Source organism: Arvicanthis niloticus, chromosome 4 (genome assembly GCF_011762505.2).
Source record: "Arvicanthis niloticus isolate mArvNil1 chromosome 4, mArvNil1.pat.X, whole genome shotgun sequence".
Lineage (NCBI taxonomy): Eukaryota > Metazoa > Chordata > Mammalia > Rodentia > Muridae > Arvicanthis > Arvicanthis niloticus.
In genome coordinates, this window is record NC_047661.1 from 83,007,306 (window position 1) to 83,029,768 (window position 22,463).

The 22,463-nt window shown below is 40.5% G+C and overlaps 1 protein-coding gene across 3 annotated transcripts in view; it reads right to left on the bottom strand.

Moving 5' to 3' along the window:
• Positions 1-4,568: 4,568 nt before the first annotated feature.
• The window catches only part of Magi3 (membrane associated guanylate kinase, WW and PDZ domain containing 3), a 220,974-nt gene continuing 203,079 nt past the window's right edge, over positions 4,569-22,463 (bottom strand). Inside the window, exons 16-22 of one of the 3 annotated variants that reach the window (XM_034499902.2) lie at positions 21,895-22,080; positions 15,900-16,002; positions 15,018-15,144; positions 14,351-14,494; positions 8,813-8,951; positions 7,905-7,995; positions 7,216-7,357 (exon numbers count right to left, since the gene is read on the bottom strand). In XM_034499902.2, coding sequence (XP_034355793.1) covers positions 7,946-7,995; positions 8,813-8,951; positions 14,351-14,494; positions 15,018-15,144; positions 15,900-16,002; positions 21,895-22,080 — 749 coding nt within the window. In that variant the 3' untranslated portion in view covers positions 7,216-7,357; positions 7,905-7,945. Of the gene's footprint in view, positions 7,358-7,904; positions 7,996-8,812; positions 8,952-14,350; positions 14,495-15,017; positions 15,145-15,899; positions 16,003-21,894; positions 22,081-22,463 lie in introns of all 3 variants that reach the window. The other 2 variants (XM_076933049.1, XM_034499901.2) reach the window with 2 other exon arrangements.

Consider the following 22,463-nt stretch of genomic DNA (forward strand, 5'->3'; position numbering starts at 1 on the left):
CTGACACTGAAGTTTCAGACTATTGTGAGAAGCCATGTTGGTGCTAGGAATTGAACTCAGGTCTTCTGCATGTACTCTTAACCTCTGAGCCATCCTTCCAGCCCAGTTTCAGGTAGGTAAACTTAACATACAAAGGCAACTAGTATTTGTCAACTTTGCAATCATTTGTTGCTCATTTGCTTTTTAAATATCCAGTCACTCAAACTGAATAACAGATAGGCAATTAAATCTATTCTGCTGAAATATTTGTAAGTCTATACTACATATAAAAGATACTTTTGCTGAATATAAGATTTTAGGCTTAAATAAGTAGTTGAATGCTGGGAGTGGTGGTGCCTACCTTTAATCCAAGCTCTCAGGAGGCAGACACAGGTGGATTCTCTTGAGTCTTAGGCAGGCCTCATCTAAATAGCAAGCTTCCCAATCAGCCACACAGTAAGACCCTGTCTCAACAATGAAAAGTGGTCCATTGCTTTCCGGATTTCATTGTTTCTGACTAGAAGTCTTTAATTTTTGTTCCTCTCAAATGAATCTGATGTTTAATTTCGACTACTTCTAAGATTTTCAGCTTTACTACTGAATTTGTGCAATTGAATTATTTGTGTTGATGTAGTTTTCTTCATATTTGTTTTGAGGTTTGTTGGATTTAAGGAATCTGTGGTTTACTGCTTTTGTATCATTTTATAGGTCATATTTTCACATGATCAAATTATAAAACTTTTTGGCATTAAACAAATCTTTTATACATTCCACTCTGACCTGTCTCCTTTTGGGTCTCAAACCCACGTGTGTATTAGGTTACCTGAAGCTTCCCTTAGCTCACCAATGTTTATGCTTTTTCAGAATTTTTAGTATTTTTTTTGTGGTACCTCCAAGTTTTCTATCCTGTTCTGTACTAATTTGGTAAAGCCGTCCAGTGTAGTATTGTTTAATTTTTGAGATAAGTTACACTGTTAACTGAGGTTGGCCTTCAACTCCAGACCCCTTCCATCTGTCGGATTACAGACATGTTCGATTGTGTCTGCTCCAGCCAAGATATTTTCCATCTGTAAAAGTTTGATTTTGGTCTTAGAAATTCCACATTTCTACTTAAAATATTTCCCCCACATAATAAGTATATTTACATATTTATATTTGCTGTGTCATTTGGGCATTTTGTGTGTGTGTGTGTGTGTGTGTGTGTGTTGTTTCTTCATTTAAGACACATTTCTGTTTTACATGCCTGGTAACTTTTTATTGGCTGTGAATCTTACAGTGTTGGAGAATAGGGTATTGTAGTGTGCATGTATTTTTTTCTTTAATATTATTGAGCTTTATTTTGAAGTGCAATTACTTGGAGACAGTTTGGGTATTTCAAGGATTACTTTTAATCTTGGTAGGTGTGGCAGGAACAGCTGGACTTAGGGTAACTTTGCTGCTAAAGTAACATCTTTCTGTGCATTGTGCTTGGTCTGTTTGTGATGAGGTTTTTCTGTATTGGTAGTGTGGTTGCAGACCTGTGTTAACTTTATTGCTAATTTCTTCTTCCAGATTCTTTTGGAGGTTCATTGTGGTTTGGTATCATGTGCTTGTGCTACCAATACCCAGCTAAACCTGATTTGTCTGTTTTCCTTTTTACACTGCTGCTACCTGTAGGCAGTGTTGGGGGCTCTCCTTGTTTAATTCTATTATCTGTGCTGCCCTTGACCAAAATCTAACATCTGTTTCTAATTATTTTAGGATAGACACATTTTCCTGACCTTAAAATGGTTTAGACCTTAGGCAGCTGCTCAGGTAAAGGTTCAGTGTCTAATGTAGTTCAACACTGTAGTGGTGTGAATGAGATGTAATGCTTAGATTTGGACATTTGAATACTTGTTCCCAGTAGGTGGTGCTGTCTGGAGAGGCTTAGGAGGGAAGGCCTTTCCTGTGGTCACCTCCCAGGTCCTTTTGTCAGGGCTGCAGTTGTCTCCAATTTGACCTCCTTGACATTACTTCTCGCTGCCTTCCACACCATCCCCTTTACCAAGCTTTTTTCCCTTAGTAGGTATTTTCAAGCATTTCCTCTGTCTCAAATGTGTATTTTTACCTCTCACTGGATAGCTACTAAATAGCTCTCAGCTTTTAGTTCTTGGTAGGGTTCTCTATCGTAACCCTAGTTAATTATATCACTGTAGTAATTTCCTTCATGTATATCATCATCTTTTGCTGACTTGTGTCTTCTTCCTATTAGACTGTAAGCCCTTTGAAAACAGCTACTTTCTTGTTTACTCTTCAGAATGCAGAGCAGAACTGGATTCCCCTAACAGATACTTAGCATATGGACACTGGATGAAGAATCGTGCTTCTGTTTGTCATTCTTGTGCAGAGACCAAATATTCCATTTATCCCTGTGTGATATCTAGTTACTTAAGCTTCAATTCCCTAAAAGGGCTAAGACTTTGGTAGTGTTTATTACATTATTGAGAAAACTAAGATGCAAAAAATAGAATTAGGCTAATTGGGGTAGTAATAAGTATGAAAGAATAAGAAAATTATCCATTGACTTGTTTTTAAAAATGTTTTCCTGGGAAAATCATCCCTCCTAAAATTGCTATGGATGTATACGCCATAAACCTAGACATGTTAAGTTATGGTCACAAACAATGAAAAGTCAGATAACCACGTACTTGTCTAACTGGAATATGATTTTCTCTCAGCAAGAAAAATTAAATAACTGGGTCTCTCCATGTGTCAGTTTGTGGATCCAAACATTTTGTTCAATGGTCCTATGTAAAGCAAATCAACCTTATTTTAAATTCAACTGAATGTTTTGAAAAAATTTAGATGTATATATTCTTAATAGGCTATATGGGGCTTTTTCTTACACAGGGTGATTTGGAGTTATCTGAGAACTCATTGATTTATTGCATACATTGACCAGTCTAGTAATTTATCTTCTGTTTCTTGCAGTCACTGGTGCCTGTACTAAGCCATGAGATTTGAGCACAAACATGCAGTATTACATCTTTCCTGCATGATGCTCCAATAAGGTAGTACTCAGGTTAACTAGCGGTTGTCCTTAGGACAGGATAAGTTTCTTGGTTTGTGAATTTTGGCATTCTTTTTGACTTTAATGTACAGAGTATAAAATGGGCATGTATCTATAGAACTGTGAAAGCAGAGATTAAGTCTAAATAAAAGCATTTGGTTGTGTCCATATTTTAGACTGAAATTAAGACTTTTCTACTAGATCAAATTCTTCATAAGCATTCATATACTCCCTCATACTTAATGTTGCTTGTGTGCTTTGAGACCAAGTAGCATTGAACAGGTTCAACTCTTGTATCAATATGGTAGAATGATTAAGAGCCTATCAAGTAGATGTGCCAGATGAATTCAGCTAACTACAGGTGATAGCCTTCCCAAAATGGCAGCATACTGACTGTCAGAAGAAGCAGAGAGTTATCCAAACAAATGTAACTGCTGATGTTTAGAAAGCTGGCGGCTTTTACATGTGGGGCATGCCAAGACACAGTAATTGTGATGTAGTTTCACTCCACAGTGGACTGCTGTGTCTTGTCAGTCAGTGCAGGTGTTCTTTGGTTCTAAGAGTATAGGGTAGGCTAAGCTCCAATCTGCATCTTTGCAGAAGTCATTAGAGCCTTAAGAAGTTAATGTGAGCAATGGACACATAAAATATGGAACTCCATTTGTCTGGATGTTTACAAAGCATTTGGCTCTCTGTGTCTACGCACAAATAGTATCTTGACTATTACTTTTTTTGTTTTTCTAAATCTGTGTGAACGTACACGCAGGATGCACGAAGGACATCTTGATGGATTTGATTCTCTACTGTGTGAGTTCTGGGGATGGAGGGGTTGGTGAAAGGTTCTTACTTGCTGAACCATCGTGCTGCCCCAGTTTCCTTTCATTAAGTGAAAATATTCACATGTGAAAACAAGAAGCTAAATGCTTTCTGGGTCCAAGACCAGATCTAAAGGTTGACCTTGTTCAAAACTGCTCAGCTATAAGGATGCTGTAACTGTCAGAAGACAGTCCTGCCTGGGTGACTACTAACTGCTTAGCTCCTACTTTCAGCAGCTTTTGCTTTGACACATTTCCATTGTGGGCCTGGAAATGGGACTAGACTTTATTTTTAGTGTGAATTCATGCAATTATAGGATTTTTTCTCCTGAAGAATATTAATTAACCAGAGTTTTGAAGTAGGATTTAAGCAGTTTATATGCTAAGTGAAATAAAGTCAAGTCTACACACTTAAAAACTAAAATAAATAAAATGGTTTTAAATATTGTGAATTGCCATGGAACTCTGTGATCTTGTTAGTCTATTATAAATGTGTAGTAACTAAATTCCAGTGAGATACAGTATCTTTTCTTCCCTGGTAGTGGAGAAAAGGGATATTAAAAAATAGCATTAATAGGAAATGGTATACCACTCAAGGCTTTTATCCATATGTGAGATTAAGTACTGGCAAAGACTCATTACTTTGTCTTTTTGATTGTAAGTTTCTGATGACTCAGACCACGATGGGACTAGGTTCCACAAACAGCAATTTTAAATGACAGTTTAAAACAAAAAGCAAGACCAACTTTTTTCTTTTTTAATATCTATATAAAAAATAACGAGCGATTTACAGATCTTTCTCTAATCAGAACCTCAAGTGTGTATATATATATAAAGGTACTGTACATATATAAACATTTACAACCAGTACATCCATATTTTGCTCAGCATTCCAAGGCCACATTGCTAAGTCAGTATATAATCAGTACAGTGACATGTTACTTAGGAAGAGCCACATCATATTGACAATATGACATCAAAGTTATGTCACAGTTAACAATAAAAATAGGATTTGTATCACTAATTGTGGACTATAGGGAAAATAAGTCATTTCTGTGGTACTAAATTCTTAGCATTTATCAAGCCTCCTAATTTGCGATATTCAAGTAGTTTTGAGATGGGTTAAATACAGTTCTGGATGGGAGCATGTGCCATGACAGGGACCAGTACAGTTGTCACAGTGGAATTTGTCAGATTTACAAGGTAACAGAATGAGTGTTCAAATACTCCATAAATAGACAGTTTTGGTCTGAGAAATGTCTGTATTTATAGATGTTTCTGAATGTTGCTTCAAGGAACTAATGTCTTGATCTAGTGTATGAGTTTAAGAATTGTCTCCAGCTTTCAGCAAACATTTTATTAGACTTTAAAAGGAACTCTAGAAACTTTGTTTTTTAAATAATTAGCTAAAAATTAAAGTTCCAACACACACACAGTCTATACCATATTAGTCCTGACTTGCTGAGGAAGCCCAAGACAGGTTCTACTTCTAAATCCCTAATGCTCGTGTGTCTGCCCCTAGATGAACTCCTCTGTGCTACAGAAGCTGGTGCTTTGTTTGGCAGTGGACTGTAGAACTGGCTTCATGATTAAGTCCCTTGCAAATATCTACATAATATTTTGGGTCTTCAACTATATATTAAGGACTAATGATAAATAATCACAATATCCAGGTGTAGTAGTTTTTCTTTAAAGAGAAACAAGCGGTACTTCTACATGCTTCTTGTACTTCCCTCAAGACTACAGGTGATCTGAGACACTGTTACTACATAAGGGATGGCTAACATGGCAGGAGCTTGTTAATTCTGTGGCTTAGAGTATGTTCTCATTTTGAACATTCAACTGTAAGGAAGAATATCTTTTAACAGTTAAACACCTTACTTAGCCATAAAAAAAGCATTTATAATATTTGACCTTTCCTGTAACGTGATGTTTGTGAATTGCATTTTTAAACTAGGACAGTCAGAAGCTGTGAGAAGATGCAAGTGCCCACTTTAATGGTGAGCTAACAATTTCTTCCTCTGCAAGGACTCAAATATTTCTCTCTGTAAACATGCAACATGCTATTGAAAACATCTTCAAGCCAAACCGAACTGTTTGATGACTGGAACTATCAGAATGGGAAGGATAAAACAGACATGATACAGTAGATAACTTGGCACAAACACAAAGTGAATTGTGACCACACTGCTAAGATCATGTCATTGCTGAGCGAGTGGCCTGAGCAGGGCATGGCAGGTGAGCCCTTGGATGCAGCTCCTTCCTGAGCATGAGAAAGGGCAGCCAGCCAGGGCCAGGTGGGTCTTAGCAATCCCAGAAGCCCTTCATGCAGCCTGGCTACCTGGTATAGAATATCTGGGGATAAACCACACCTCTCCCCCTTACGAATGTTGTAAGTACAAGATTACAACTTAATTTTCTTTGTTTTATACAAAAGGTCATAGCTGTTTGTCAGCCATGCCAGTAGTGCCTGTGACTTTATTTGCACGTGGCACCCTCCAGGGTCCTGGAGTGATGGGTGCTTTCTTGACTGGAGAGCTACTTTCAGGTGTGCCCCCTGCACGTTCCTTGCATCTGTCAGTGATCTCTGATTCTTTGCTTTTGTGATCTTCTGCTTTACTTAATGCCATCTTCTCAGGTTCCTGCTTGAGCTGCTTTGCTGAGACCTGGGCGTTTTCTCCTGTTTTGTCTCTACTTGTTTCTCCTGCTGTTGGCTTCTTTCCTTTTTCCTTTTCAGACATTACCCTACTAGCATTGTTGCTAGTCTTTTTGGATGGGAGAGATGTTTCATCAACTCTATTGCTCTTTTTCTCTGGAGACCTTGTTCTGTTTTTCCCCAGCTGACTCTGCTTCAGATCTTTCCTGCTGACCCCTGACTTTTCTTTCCCATCTGGGAGCTGTTCAGTGCTGTCACTAGACTGGCCTGCTGCTCTTCGGCCCCCAGCCTGTGATAATTTGCCTTCAGTGTTTGACAGGCTGTTGCCTCCAATCTGCTTCTTGGGGCTAGAAGACCGTCCTCTGTCTTTTCTACAGGGATCTTGTCCAGAGCCTGCCTTAATGGTGAGCTGACCTTTATTTTCTCCTTTCCTAGGGCTGAGTGACCGGTCTCTAGATTTTCCTTTGGGGTCACTTTTTGGGGGCCTGGGAATCTTTTCCAAATGTTCCTCTGAATGTCGATTAACTGACTTTTTGGGACTAGCAGATCTACCTCTTCGTGTAACACCATTCTCTCCTTTTAGTAGATTCTTCTCACCATGCCCAGAACTTCTGGGTGGATCCTTCTTACTCACATTTTTCTGGACAGACTGATATTTCATCTCAGGCTGGATTCCATTTAAAGTGCTTTTCTTTTCTTGTACAGTGTCCTTTAAGTCTTCTGCCTTTTCACATATCTGAACTCTAATCAGAGAGTCTTCAATTACTGGCACATGAGACTCTTCAAATGTGGAAGCAGAATGTGAAGATGGGAGAAGTGGTGGCTGTTCATCATAAATGACATTGGAAGATGAAGGACTACTAGTATCCCAATCACCTAAAAAGTGATTGAGCAGAACATTGTTACACTCGAGGATTATAAATAGGAACAGTGAGTTGTGAACTGACAGCCTTTGAATGTTACTGGCTGCATAGCCCAAGGAGTATGTTATGTAGCTTATTCACGTTTGCATTGCTCTCTGTAAGGCAGATGCTTATAGATATCTGCTCATGTATGGAGGGGAGATTTGTGGTATAATAATTTTTCACCTAGGTACTATAAGACATATACGATCTGTAAATTCTTAACATTCATTTAGCCAAATGAGATACAAATAATCAAAGTAGACCAAAGTGTCTGGTCCAGTAAGCTTACTAATTAAGCTATTATTACTGTTTAACTTAAGGATATGCCAAAATCACTAGTGAAAAACATCAGACTGTGGTAACCAAAATGAAGTTTACGGGCACTTTCTTGTTAGGCTGTCAAATTAATGTCAAAAGGAGATTGAAAAAGTGCAGAAGACAGAAACAGATGTATTTAATAGCACCATTTTAATTAAAAAGAAAATGAAAGAAGTGATTTAAAAGACATGCAAATTTACCAAGTCTTTTTAAGGAAAGACCAAGAAAAGCCCTGAAAGCCTTAATGTTGCTCAGGTTTCACGTAGGAGCACAGACCGGAAGGAGCCAAACCTGAAGAAGGAAGAGAAAAAGCCTAGGACTACGTGAAAACAAACCAGTACAGTTAGCATAGATGTCCCTGGGAACGTGCTGTGTGAGCAGATGGTGGAAGACAACACAGCCAGAGGATCACAGCTGGAAGGGACTGTGGGAGGTTATGTCTACACTTACCCTGCAGAAGCTCTGATGGGGAGTTGGGCAGGGGAGACACACATTAAATGGGCATGGTGCTGCCTTTATTTCTAGGATCATACATTCTCAAAGTGATTTTTAAAAACACTGTGACAGTTCAAAAATACATAATGAAGCCAAGGGCATTCACAATCAGTGCAGTATAGACATATTATCTTAGCTTTACTTTCCTGTTCCCAGAGAGTGTGGCTATAGCAACTTATTTTGCTAAGTGATTAGAAAATCCTAAAGTTCTTCAGCATTTATTCATCAAGTGAGAAAACAAATATCAAGGACTGAGAATATCTTACTTTAAGAAAGTAAGGTTTTTTTTTTTTTTTTTTCTTCAGTGTGTAAATAGCCAGGGAGGGGATAAAGCTGGATATTCTGAAGAAATTTTAATTGTTTGCCTCTACTCTTATTACAGGCATGTTTCTCTACAGAATGCACTGTGTGATTTTAGATGAAATAAATCCAAAATCTATTCCAACAAATATACTACTGTTTGGAAACATCATTTGCAGTATAGTAACTCTCTTTGGGGGTTCTGGTGTCTACTTCTGAATTAGCCAGCAATATGTCTGTCACCTTCAAAGGGGCATTCCCTTCCCTTCTGCCACCCCCTTTGCCAGCGTGAGTGTTTAGCTATTTTGCTTACCATGGTCAGGTATCAAGCCAGTTCCTGGCCTCAAAAGGAGGAGGACTTTATTTCCACCAGCTTGAATGAGCTCAATTGCTCGCGTATGTGTGATGCCTTGTGTCGGTTCCCCATTGATTTCAACGATCTGGTCACCAACCTGGACAGGGAACATCGACAACTGTATGAAGTGGCACCAATCTTCATTTCTATATTGTCAACAGAGCTAAGTCATTCTCACTTGTAAAGTTCTTAACCTAGACAGTGTGCTATCTTGGTGACAGCTGATGGGGACACAATGCATGATTTTACTTGATAAAAATTCTGCATGGGAGAGTTTTGTGTTGCTACCAGTGAGTATCTGAGCATTTGAAATCAAGCATTAAATTCAGGTTTTCCCACATCTGTGAGGCCCTGAGATTGATCCCTAGTATTGTAAAATAAATAATAAAAAAAACCTAGTTTTCTACCAAAAGTCAGACCCTAGAAAAGGTGACATTTCTGTATAACCTTAAGTTACATTGCAGAGTGGCACCTAAGTAACAGTCTGTAAAGGGTGCTTTCAAACATGAGCTAATCTTGACTTGGTTTTCTAAAGCTGGAGCAGATAGATGGTTGCTCACCACTGAAGCTTTTCCAAGAGACTGGCCATTCTATGTATTGCCAGCATATCCTATACATGAGTGAGGCTTTAGCTAAATGATATATTTTAGAGATTAAAAGGTAAAGAAATTAAGAATTGAGAATACATTAATATGAACACTTATTTAAACCAATTACTGGATTGTTTATAGTAACAAATATAAAACCATTTTCCTGGGAAACAGAAACTAGGGCTCAGAATAAAACACCACAGTGCTGGTGTCGTTTACCAGAAGTGTCTACTTTAAAGGAAAATAAAACCAACCACAGATAAGTGCTCATTGGAATTACTGTTGGGAACAATCTTATACATCAGATGTTGGGGTTTTGTTTTAAAAGTGAACTCCCATCTCGTAGGCATTCTCTGTCTCCCTGCCACGTGGCACTGCTTACTGTCTCAGGACTGGAGTTCTCCGCCAGCTAGACTGTCTTGACCTGGGATTTCACAGCCCCAGAGGTGCAAGAATTACATTTCTTCTCTGTAAATTTCCCAGTCTCAGGTATCCAGAAATGGTAACAAACAGACAAAAAAATTATGTAAAGTGAAAAAAGCTTAAAAAACAAGCAGGGTAAGACAATCAATTAATTACAGTAAAAAAAAAAAAAAAAAAACCAGTAAGAAAAGCAATGAACAAAATCCTTATTAGTAAGTGATAAAAAGACTCATGTTCCTGAGGAAGTGTGAATAACAAAGCAGGAAAGTAAGAAAATAAATGAAAATCAGGGTGAACACAGTGGCTCATCTTAGGAGAGAGGTCTGAGTTTTAGTCACATTCTTTCTCTTCAGCCACAAACCTGTATATTTTAATGTAAATAAAATATAAATAAGATGTAATTGAACAGGCTCACCACCAGGTGTCATTTTTAACTTTCAAATAAAATGGGAAGGGACGTGGAGGTTCTGTTAGGCTAGTAGGGCTGTGGTCTGTCCCGGCTGTGTAAAAAACACAGGGAAACACTCCTCTGGGAAGAGGCAGGTTAACATTTTTGCTGAGATTTTCAGTTACTATAAAAACGTCAATAAAATGGTAAAAATGTTTGAAAAGTTGAACATTCAACCCCATTTTTGTATTACTGAAAAATCAGAGAGAAAGGAAAGAAAAGAGAAATTAAAGGCAGACAAAAGGAGTTAAGGAAAAGACATGCAGGCTGGAGAGATGGACGGCTTAGCATAGACTTGTTCTTCCAGAGGCCCTGAGTTCCCAGCAACCACATGGCAGCTCACAACTGTAACTCTAAGATTTGACACCCTCACACTCAGACATACATCAAGGTAAAACACCAATGCACATGAAATAAAAATAAATGAATAGATTATTAAAAGAAACAAAACTATTTTTTTTTAAAAAAAAAAAAAAGAAAGAAAAAGACATATGAGCTAGAGAGATGGCTCAGCCGTTAAAGGCTAGGCTCACAACCAAAAATATAAGAAAAAGACATGTATCTGTAGACTCAGATAATTAGGTAGTCAGTTGAGGCCAGCCTTAGTAAAAACAGTGGGGCCTTAAAACTTAGGGGAAAAAAGCAAGAAAAGATAGCAGAAAGAATGGTTCTTGTTTCTTTCTTTTATTGGATATTTTATTTATTTACATTTCAAATGTTATCCCCTTTCCAAGTTTCCTCTCTGGAAACCCTCTATCCTATCCCCCCCTCCTTTTGCTTCTCTATGAGGGGTACTCCCCCACCCACTCCCACCTCCCCGCCCAAGCATTCCCCTACGGGGGGGGGGGGGGGGGGCATCGAGCCTTCTCCCATTGATGCCTTACAAGGCCATTCTCTGCTACATATGCAGCTGGATCTTGTTTCTTTAAAAAACAAAAACAAAACAAAACAAACCACTTAGCAGTTGCAGCTGGAGAGAGGCCCTATGGTAGTGAGTGCAGGTTCCTAACACACAGCCTTATGTAACTAGTCCCAGAGGATCTGCTGCCCTCTTCTGGCGTCTGAGGGTAATGAATGTCTGCAGTGCACAGACATACTTGAAGGCAAAACACCCATACACATAAAATATTAAATCGATATAAAGTCTTCTAAAGGAGTCTTATAATATGTCCAGCATGTAGATTATGTCTTAAAACATGTTAAGAAATGATATTCCTCCAAAGGAACTCCAACCCAAATGATCTCCTCCAGGAGCTGGGCCTCCCTGAGCCTCAGTTCTCAGTCAGTGTAGACACTTGTCACTTGTCTCACAGACTAACAGCAGCATAGCTGAAGACAGACCCTGAGTGTCTGGCTCTGACTCCCTGCTCACCGTGCGGGGGATGGAGACCTCAGGTATGCTAGACACATTCTGAAACATCCCTCAGGACTTGGTCCAGCTTCAGACCCAGGAGGTTTACAGATCCCTCTGCTGATACACAGCTATAGGCTAACATTTTCTTGATTTCTGAATTATACACTGTTGCTGTTCCCCTGGCCTTGTCTACCTAGCAAAAAGTAAGAGCTGAGAGGAATTCTTAATTCTCCAAACATTTAAATATTTAGGAGCTGGTGAAATGACTCAGTGGGTAAAGGTATTTGCAGCCAATGCTGACAGGCTAAGGGATGGAAAGCAAGCCCCAGTTCTCACAAGCTGTCCTCTGACATGCACCTTGGCAAGCATGCGCTCACACATGTGTGTCCACATACTAACTAGTTCTAAAAATTCATTGTCTAATGTGTGATGAATTTTTAGAACAAGTTAGTGTGTGGACTTTTACCCTCCTGGCATCTATAAACATATAAAAAGTACTGATCTTAATTTTAAAGGTCCCACCCAAAGCGTCCCTTAGAAAAACATTTATGAGCCCGGCAGTGGTGGCACACGCCTTTAATCCCAGCACTTGGGAGGCAGAGGCAGGCGGATTTCTGAGTTCTAGGCCAGCCTGGTCTACAGAGTGAGTTCTAGGACAGCCAGGGCTGAGAAACCCTGTTGAGAAACCCTGTCTCAAAAAAACCAAAATATATATATATATATATATATATATATATATATATATATATATATATATGAATTACCCACTGTGACTATTTAAGGCACTGGGTGAAGTCCTGAAGATACTGGAATTTAAAGGTACAGAGTACAAACTTGAATTGCTAATCTGAGACCAGCAAGGGAGGAGGGAGGCAAGAGAGGTAGAGGCCCTTCTCCCTGGGTGTCACGTAGAGAATTAGAGAAGACGTCTCTGAAAGTTGGCATATTCTTACTAGATAGATCCAAACCTAATGTGATAGTCTACCTACTTCTGTTTTCAAAATCTAGAGTTTGTTTTTGAAATGAAAGTGGTTTTGAGTCACGGGATTTAGGTCTCTGATGCTCTGTAGATCTATGCATTACCTGCTTGGCCTTCATTTGTATGATGGCATCAGTAGACCTCAGGACTCTTATTTGGAACCAACATTTAAAACGAAGAAATGTGAAATACCTCAGCAGAGGAGAGTGAGGAGGAAGGAGAGGATTGGGGGGGGGGGGGGAGGTGGCGACCAAGAAACTTTAAAGAATGGCGCACTTGACACCGAGGCTCAGAAAGAAGCTGCGTAAGGCTCCATGGCTACAAGATGGTAGGAAAAGGGTTATCCCACACCACCATTCCATACAAGAGTGACAGCCAGCTCTCTTCTCCAGCACCCGCACACTGCACACTGATAACCACTCTCTTTCATCACCTCAGATCCCTCCACTCCTGTATGCACCTTAAGTAACTACAGGCTCACCCCTAGAGTTCCCTGTTGTGTGGACTGCCTTTCCTTCATTCCTCCACTGTCACTCTTCAGCTTGCAGAGCTTCCCTGGCAGGAACTACACTCACCTCTGAGCCCCTCCATCAGTCACTCTCTGACCTTGTGCCTGCTCACTCTGAGGAGGGATGGTATTGCCCTTTCCTCAATTCCCCTGATACCAGGCATAAAGCCTTGGTTAAGGCAAACACTCAGAACTGGTTATGAAATGAATGATCAGTGTGAAGCAGTCACATGGAAAGCACAAAGCTGTCCTCTCCTAGAAGCTATTTGTATTTCTAAAACTAGGTCTACTCATGTTGCCCATGCTGGCCTCAAACTTGCTCTGGTAGCTGAGAATGACCTTGATCTTGTGACCTTGTCTCTACTTCCCAAGTATGGAAATTACAGCTGTGCACCACCATACACCAGCACAGTCTTTATGTGCTGCCACAAATTGAACCTAATGCTTTGGTACACTATGCAAGCACACTACTGACTGAGCTACACCCCAGCCCCCCCTTTCCCAAGGCTTTTCTGATTATTAGACCTAAAAATAATTTGTCTTACTATTTACTCAGTTTAAAAGGTTCTTTTGCCTTGGTGCCTACTGAAAATAGAAGAAACCCAAAGTTCTCTTGGGTGGTAAGAGGGCTAGAACTTAAAATCTTTAGTGATTACTTAACTATCGAATTAACTGGTTGTTAGAAACTGAGGTCAACAATTGCTTTTTATGTATGATTCGTCTTTAGTATCCAGAAAAGGAGAAAAGGTGAAGATCTATAAGCCATTTAGTCTCCAGTGCCCTGCACAATGCTGGTGTCTCAAGGTTCAAAAAGTCTGTGAACTCTAGTCTTTCTAATAACTTTAACGGTTGGCAGGGCCAGAGTTTCTTGTCTCTGTAGGGATCTAAGTGGAAAAACTCTCTGGGCTTATTATGTCTTAGAAGAAACTGTAGAGTCTTTTTTATCCTGCTGTCTTCAGTCCTTTTAATAAGATGGAAGTGATTTGATTTACTAATCCACCTGCCCTGTCCTGACTGCTCTTCTGGACACACAAGGAGCTGTCAGGCTCTGAAACCAGGCTGGCTGGGAAAGCATAATGGCTGCAGAAACCCATTTCCTGTGTAGGAGGTTTCAGCATTCCCTCTAAAGCAATTACTTCTAGAACTTTCCAGTCTAGAGCTAAAAGCAAAGGTTGCAAACAAAAGTCAACTCACGTGAACTCTGCCGTCTTTGATGGCAGGCCCGTCCTCAGCAAGGCGGAGGATGAACAGCCCCATGTTGTACTCCTTCCCTCCTCGGAGGCTGAACCCGAAGCCTCGGGGGCCTCTCTCCAGCTCCACAGGGTAACACCCAAGACTCTGGAGGAAGGAAGCATGACAAGAGTGTCCTCATGCACTGCTTCTGCTGTGTCTTGAAGAGAGTCTGCTTTTATAGCTGAGAGAAATAGTGTATACTCTTGATATGGTTCTAAGTGGTAAGAAAGGAATGCTAGTTGGGGCTGCTACTTAATTTTTATAAATTCAGATGAATTCATTTGAAGAGTATACCTTCTGGTTGGTCACTGTTTAACAGAACAATTAAGAGAACAAAATTTTTCAAAGTACCCACTTTATGGAGATGATTTTTTTTTTTTTTTTAACAAATTTTCCTGAAAAACAAGCAAGCAAAAGCTCCCTCCTTTAATTAGCTACAATACTATACACTAGTACATACTTAACCCAGGTTCTGATTTCTCTGTTTGTATGGTATAGTGAATGCTAACCACATCACCAGTTCTATAAAAATTAGTAATTTTGGAAGCAAATGTATCAGAACAGATTTGCAGTAAAAACACCAGTAAAAACACAGCAGCCCCAAACATCAGCAGCAGGGTGTGTTTACCTGATTGTGCCGACTGCCCACAACTGAAATCACTGCAGTGTCAGGCTGGGCAAGGTGCTTGTGGTCAGACCAGGAATGTCTGTAAGAACTGCAGATATCTTTCCCAAGTTCACCTTCTAGGGCACTTCTATGAGAGAAACCAAGTTATGTTCTGCACTGAGAAAATGAGAAACAGTCTAAAAAGAAAAGCCTATCTATCAACTTCTCTCAGAGCTGAGCCTGACCATCCTCTATCCTGACAAGCTGCTGTAAACAGATTATCTCTAGAACCCGAATTGCTAGAAAGAAAACACTGTTCACTCCCTCCAGGGTAGGTTAAAGACTGAACCCCACCCCTTCCTTCAGTGGTGTTTTGATGGAGTTGCTCTCAAAGAAAGCTGCACTCAAAATAACTGGGGGGGGGGGGGGGGGGGCAGTGTGACCTTGTCACCATGAAAAATGGACCTTCCAAAGCCCCAAGGGCTGGGAAGATGCTGAATTTCTGGAAACCTAGAGGTGTGTTTTTTGTTTTTTGTTTTTTTTTTTTTTTTTAATGACTAATATTTTTAACAGAGGAAAGAAGTATGTTCAAATTACTGCCCAGTGTAAGGTAGTTTGAGAAAACTGACTCAGGTGGGGCTGGGTCTCCCCTACTAAAGTGCTTACCAGAGAAGTAGGCTAGATGCTGCCCCAAGGCTGACTAGCTCACTGTTGTGCCTGGCATGGAGGCTGGGAAGTGGGGTGAAGGTTTGGAAGGGCAGGAGGCATTGGGAAGGACCCTGAGGATGAGATACACAACAACTTCTTCCAGACTTGGCTATCTGGCTTGTTCATTACTGCCTAGGAGTGGGATAGTGAAAAGCAGGGAGATGAGAAAAACCCAAAACCTGAGAATAGCCACACCTGTCCCCAGGTATGTGGTTGGCCTGTGTCTGTCCCATGGGCCTATGCTGCAGTGCTGGGCTCTGCCTGGCTGAGTTTGTTCCTGATGGTGGACCATGATGCTCTGTTTAAATAAGAAAACAACAGAAATCAGAATCTCTACATGAAAACATGAAGACCAAGTGGATCTTTAAGTAAACAACAGTGATGGTTACAGTTCCCAGCTTTAGGGCTTTCACAGAACTGCACTGTTACTTCCTGGAGTTGGAACAGTAATGTCCTCCTCCTCTGGCTTCAAGTAACATTTATGTTTTAAGAGAACAGCAGCCATTTTTTATTTCACATTTTCACCCCCGTCCCTTCCATAACATGGAAACCAGAACTGCACACATTCAGTCCTATCTGTGCAGAGGACAGAGCTCCAGAGGCTACTCTGCTCTAGGTTTCCAGGGCACAGGCTTTCCTTCCTGACAGTGCTAAGTCTCAGGGTGCTGCAGCACAGAGGCTGCTCTGCAAACTGCACACATCTGGGAACTTGCATTTTAACAGAGGAAGTTATTCTGCTTGACGTTTACCATCAAAGATCACAAAGTCATCCAGAGTGGTGAGAAATGTTTATAAAGATTCTGTTTTTATTTTCTAAGAGCACGAATGTGTGTGTGTGTGTGTGTGTGTGTGTGTGTGTGTGTGTGGTGTGTATGAGAGAGATGGGGGGGAGAATATGAGAATCATCTGTGTCCATGTTATTCTTAACTGCTTGGGTGACCAAGTGCAGAACCAGCCAAGGCCTACGTTCACAACCAGATGGATGTTCTGGGAGCTGACAGTCAGAGGGCATCCTGGACTGCAGAGCCACTAAAAGATACACTGAGTGTGATGGGCATGTGTATCAGGGCAGATGTGTGGTGGTCAGAGAACAACTTCGGGAGTTGGTTCTTTCCTTCTACTGTGTAGATCCCAGGAATCAAATTCAGGTTATCAGGCTTGGTGGCAAGAACATTAACCTGTTGAGTCATCTTGCTGGCCCACATCCATATTTTTAAAGCTGGAACTTTTGAATATTTGACTTTACTCAAATATCAAAATCTAGGATATTTAAAATATCAAAGATGGGGAACTCATCTAAGTAACCACATGGATCAGTTCTGGAGCAAGATGGACAGGCTAAGCCTAATCCCACTGTGTACTGTAGTAACCACATGGATCAGCTCTGGAGCAAGATGGACAGGCTAAGCCTAATCCCACTGTGTACTGTAGTAACCACATGGATCAGTTCTGGAGCAAGATGGACAGGCTAAGCCTAATCCCACTGTGTACTATAGTAACCACATGGATCAGCTCTGGAGCAAGATGGACAGGCTAAGCCTAATCCCACTGTGTACTGTATGTTCTTGAGCACTTTCAGCTCTCCATGCTTCTGTCTCATCTGCAAGTAGAATTATAATTATCCTTTAGGGTCACGCATGAATGAATCCACAGATGTAAGTTCTTATAAGTTTCTAATATGACTGTGGTGGTTGGAATGAGAGCGCCCCCTGTAGGCTCAGCTACCCAAATACTTGGTCTCCAGTTGGTTGTGTCATTTGGAAGTGTTTATCTGGTGTTAGACTTTATGGTTTTAAGTCACATGTCATTCTAAGTTTGCCTTTTCTGCTTCCTGCTTGTGTTTTAAGATGTGAGCTCCCAGCTTGTTGTTGCAACTTCCACAGCTGCTGCCTCCACTTCACCATTGTGGACTCTACCCTCTGCAACTGTGAGCCCAGTCCATGATGCTTTATCACACCGACAAGAAAGCAATTAAGAAAATAACCATCTTTGTCATTGTCGTCATCATCAAAATGATGATTTATCTGGAATTTCCTTCTCTTCAAGTATATACTTAGAAACATTTATTTTGCTTTGTAAGAATGTTCAATATGGAGGCTATTTTAGATTAGATCAGCATAAAGAAACTGATAAATGAATCTTGGGAGTATAATGGGAGATAAAAAGCCTGATGTCAAAGATAAGAGATGGACATGGTAGGAAAACTTTGGGTTTTATAAATCACTATTCTTGGGTTTTACACTCTATAACTCTTCAAAGTTGTATTTAAGAATGTCTTACAACCATAAGCCAAGAATACTCCTAAAAGCACAGGCAAAGTGTAAGAGGTGAAGAAGACAGAAATAAAACATGATCAAGCCTGGACTAGCAATTCTAATGCCGTTTTGCTGCTGGGCTTGTGTTGACACACGCATATTAGATATGGACATATGGCCTTGGACCAGACCTTGTCTTTAAAGACAAGAATCTTACGAGGGAAAATGAAGCAGAGTAGGCTATTAACCTTCTTCTTTATATTGAATGTATTTCTCTTTTACAGTGTAGTAGCCACAATTTTACCTAATGAGTTTAGGGTGTTACAATTTGGCCTCCTAACTTTTTCAAAATATTAAAGGAATTATTTATGTATTTATTTAGTTTTAGAGATAGGATGTAATGTAGCTGAGGATGACCTTGAACTTTGACCTCCTATGTCCACCTCCTGAGTTCTGAGATCCCATACTCACTTTATATGGTACTGGTTTTGAACTCAGTTCATGCATGCTAGGCAAACATTCCACCAACTGAACTACATTTCCAGTATTCTTTCTCCTCTTTTCCCATTTTCTTAAGACTTTATGAAATTACAATGCAATTACATTTCTCCCATATATTCTTCCTTGTTCTTCAAATTCATGGCCTCTCTTTTCATTTTGTGTGTGTGTGTGTGTGTGTGTGTGTGTGTATGAGAACGACTGGATTATAAGACCCATTCAACAAGAGGGAAAGGAAAACATGCCTTGAACTGAAAACCTAGCTAACTACTCTGTGCTAGTGAAGTCATGGTTATTGTAGGAGAATCTATAGCCATTGATTTACTAAATCAGAATAATCCCCAACAGCAATCTAAACATTTGTCCTCATACCCACAGATAAGTATAGTCTTCACTCCTCATCAAGCAAACTTCTCTTTGCTACAGATGGAGACCACTACAACTACATAAAACCACAACCAATCAAAGTGCAGAGCTGTGCAGCCCAGTACCTCCAGCATGTTGTGATGAGTTTTATAACGTGTAAGTTTATCTTAGTTAAAAGAAAAAAGAAGAGATGACAGAGGAATCATAGAAACTTTGATTGAATCCTGGAAAACAAAACAAATCCCATAGTTCTGAGAATAGTCCCAGAATAGCAATCTATAACACAGAATCATCTACTTACACAGCCAAAAAGGTAAGGACAATACACACTGCAGACGGCGCACTTTAAAAGATGCACAGATGAAAACAAACACAGGAAGTGTGCTAGAAGGGAAACCAGAGTGAAGCGAGTGGGCAAATGGGAATAAACCCAGATCCAATGGGGAAAGGACACAAAGGATGGCTGTTTCGTTCCAGTGTACATTCTTGGTGGCTGTGGTAACTTATGCCCACTCTTAAAAATAAAAGGACTTGACAAAACATTAGGAGTCAATTTGACAAAGCAATAAAGGTTTCTGTAGAGTGAGCACAAACTACCAGTTGCAGCCAACTCCTGCTCCAACCTTAGGACCAAGTTACTGTGGTAGAGGCAGGGGCGCTGGAGTCAGTGGACAGAGTGGACACAGGTTCATTTATGACTGCAGTTTGAAAGTTTTAAGTGACACATGGCACTTGCCTTATCATGTCTGTGGCACAGTAGCCCCAGATATTAAATAGCACTGTGCAAATGGAAGATGAAGGGACAGGTAACAACTCTTTCTCTCTCACAGTAAGGGTGTGGGTGGTTAGGAGACAGGTATTAGTAAGAAGCTGTGTAACTTGGAGGAATGGTGTGAACATAATTTCTGAAAACAACTTTCAAGGTTCACATAACTGCAGGATAGCTGGCAAGTTTTACACTGAATTCAATGAGAGGCTTAGAAAACTTTTAAATTCTATGAAGGAATTTTTTAGGACAAAAGGGAGACTTTCTATTATTTCCTAAATAAAATAAGGGATTCTAAATGTTTCCATAGTTTAAAAAAATTCAGAGTACAATAAACTGATAGGTAATCACTGATTAAGATTTCTCTTTCATTTCTTTCTAGTGTTTACTGACATGATCATATAACTACATTAAGCATCTGTCCTGAAACATTTGGGCTGAAATGTCAAAGATAGTTTTTACTCCAAGAAAAATGAGCAATTCTGGATAACCTTTTAGAGAAAGTTACCATCAATAACCAGAGATATCTTTGGAAAACCTTTGTTCTCTGCCCAAACCGTCCCAGGTCATTCCAGGTGCTCTGTGGTCAGCAGCAGCAGCAGCAGCAGCAGCAGCAGCAGCAGCAGCAGCAGCAGCACATTAAGGACAGTGAGAACAAGCAGGCTGTTTCACAGAAAACGTTTAGGTTTGACTTTTCCTGTATATTACAACACTACTAGCCCGAGGTGGCCTGCAGTCTGCTGGTCTTGTACTGGCTTGCATCACTCTACCCCTCAGTACCACTGCATGACAGAACTGCACACATAACTCTGCAATGCCATGCTGGCACTGATTTCTGATGTTTGAGTCACAAAATAAATGTTAAGGAGAGAACGCACATGAATAGATACTCACCACAGTACCTCAGACAGAAAAGACTTACACAATACCTTAAAGGTAAAATATAAGAGTAATCCAGTAGGAACAAAAAAGAGGAAATATGTGTAGAGATGCACCTGGGCATAGTTCTTGTTCTGGGAGGCTGAGGGGGGAGGATCACTGAGCTCAGGAGACTAAGTGAGACCAGACTTGACAACACAGTACCATGCTGTGGGGGTGGGGATTACAAAACACCTGGAAATTGACTTTAGGACCAGAGGACAACTGTAATATGAATAAAAAAAAAGTATGAGGGACCTTAATTGTTCTCTCCTCTCAGCAGTACTGGCGACCCAACCCAGGGTCTGTGTGTATTTGGCAAGTGTTCTGCCACTGGGCCACATTGCCAAGGTCTGAGGAAATTTTATGAGAGATGGACTTTCATAATTCTGCCTTTTTCTTCTCATTATCACTACAACATCAGGATAGATAAGTGTTAAGTAGTGGTCACTTAGTAAATAATAAACAAAGAACACAGGAGGTTCAAAAAGTTCCTGGTTAGAAATTCTTAGTGACTGAAAGGCCTCTTTAAAGCAAGGTGAGACACTATCCCCGGGCTGCCACTGTGTGTTCTACACCTTATTTAGGAGCCACCCCCACACACCCCATTCCTGTTCATACAGCAGCTGCCCAGAACAAAACTCCACTCCAAAGAAGGCCACACATGCACGGATCTGACATATCAGCTGTGCTGCCAACAGCCACACCCTTTGAACTCTTAGAGGATCTCACACTCAAGCTGAGACATAAGACATTAAAAAATAAGATCTGAAAGGTATCACCAATTTTCAGTTCTGGATGCCTGCTTCTTGACACATAAATAAATGACCATCATTCACCAGCTAAATTTTCTTTTGTGCAGTTGACAACTTTATAATGAATTGTCTTTTAAGATCTGAAGTGGAAAAGGTAAAGAATGATGTGCTCTGTGGAGCACATAAACAGCTCTCACACACGCTGGGCTTGTACTGTGTGGTGGTTTGAATGAGAATGGCCCCTGAGATTCATACGTTTGAATACTTGGTTCCTAGTTAGTGGAACTATTTGTGAAGAATTAGGAGGTGAATTCCTGCTGGAGTAGGTGTGGCCTTGTTTGAGGTTTTGAAAGCCCAAACTAAGGCCCACTCTCACTGTCTCTCTGCCTGCAGCTTATACAGGTATAAACCCTCAGCTGCTGCTCCAGTGCCTGCTTGCCTGCCGCTGCACTCCCCTCCATTATGGTCATGGTCTAGCCCTCGGAAACTATTAAGTAAGCCTCCTATTAAGTGAATCCCTTCATACTCTGTCTTGGTCATGGTGTCTGTTCACAGAAATACAACAGTGACAAAAGAACAGTAACTGAGACACACTAAGACATCATCTTGGGGAAGGGTGGCCTTGTCCTCACCTTCTTCAGCAACCACTGTCAGGGTGACAGTGACTCCAGCATCTTTGATGAGTTGAACAATATTATCATGGGATAGGTCAACAATGGACTGCCCATTCACCGCAGAGATATGATCTCCAACTTTCAGTCTTCCACAACGATCAGCTGGACTTCCGTCTATGACCCGGCCAATTTTATGGGGAATAACTGTGGCAAGAACCCCAAGTTTTCCAGTTTAGAAATTAGTGATGGATTTGTCCTCATCATTATTTGAAAGTTTACATACTAACATCAAAGAAAAGGCTTCAACAACAAAGGGAAAAAGGCACAATTATCCTGCCCACCCCCTCCCACTGACCACACAGAGACTCTGTAATGTGGTTGTAACCATAGATAGAAGCTTGTTGCTATTTTCCATTTACTAGAAAACTTATTCCACTTTGTTTGGTTTTTAAAGCCACTAATCTTTTTAACCTTTTTTATTGCCCTTAAAAGCTTTACTAGGACAGTGGGGAGAGAAGGGGAAGAGGGAGGGAGAGAGGAAGAGAGGGAGAGGGCATGTGAGCATGAACATTAAATGGCACCAACCA